At 44.8% G+C, this 601-nt stretch overlaps 1 protein-coding gene across 3 annotated transcripts in view; it reads right to left on the bottom strand.

Annotated features, from left to right (window-relative positions):
- Positions 1–601, bottom strand: part of LOC119586150 (leukocyte elastase inhibitor-like) — a 3,961-nt gene that overhangs the window by 3,157 nt on the left and 203 nt on the right. For 2 of the 3 annotated variants that reach the window (XM_037934843.1, XM_037934847.1), the window contains exon 2: positions 76–390. In XM_037934843.1, the coding sequence (XP_037790771.1) occupies positions 76–386 (311 nt within the window). In that variant the 5' untranslated portion in view covers positions 387–390. Of the gene's footprint in view, positions 1–75; positions 391–492; positions 516–601 lie in introns of those variants that run through there. The other variant, XM_037934844.1, reaches the window with a different exon arrangement.

The raw sequence follows: 601 nt of genomic DNA, 5'->3' as shown, positions 1-601 counted from the left end.
CATAACAAATCAAAAACCCAATGCCAAATCTAGCTCTCGTATTTCACAGATGACAGCATCCCAAATGGAACTCACAGACGCGTCAAAGATCTATACGTGCCGAGCGCCTCCGTCTTGTCGCTCACTGCAAGAACCGTCTGCAGTTCCTTTTCCGTGTTGCCTTTGGAACCGAAGTAGGTCAAGACAAGGGCCATCCATACGCTGTAGGGCGAGAAGAAGAAGTTTTCTGACGAAGGGAGGACTTCATTGAAGAGCCTGGTGCTGAAGGGCGTGACGGAGTTGAGATTTGGTGGAGTCTTGGGAACGTACAGGTCATTTTCGGTGATACACTGGGCGTCGGTCTGTGCCGAGAGGGCCAGTACCGAGAGGACGACGACCACTTTCATGATTCTTTGAGGGGAAGAAAAAAATATTTATGAGAATTGATTTTCCCTCATTAATATAGGAAAAATCTGATTCTAAATCGTTACCTATACAGAAAACAACACAAACCAGTCATGGAACTGTTACTGGTGGATGAAATATCGATCGCTACCATTTTCTCTATTTACAACACGTCGACATTGTTGTTTTCGACTTTTACTGTTTTTCTATCCACTGT

This window comes from Penaeus monodon, chromosome 21 (assembly GCF_015228065.2).
Source record: "Penaeus monodon isolate SGIC_2016 chromosome 21, NSTDA_Pmon_1, whole genome shotgun sequence".
Taxonomy (NCBI): Eukaryota; Metazoa; Arthropoda; class Malacostraca; order Decapoda; family Penaeidae; genus Penaeus; species Penaeus monodon.
The sequence above is the reverse complement of the archived record's forward strand: the minus strand, read 5'-3'. Positions and strand labels throughout refer to the sequence as shown.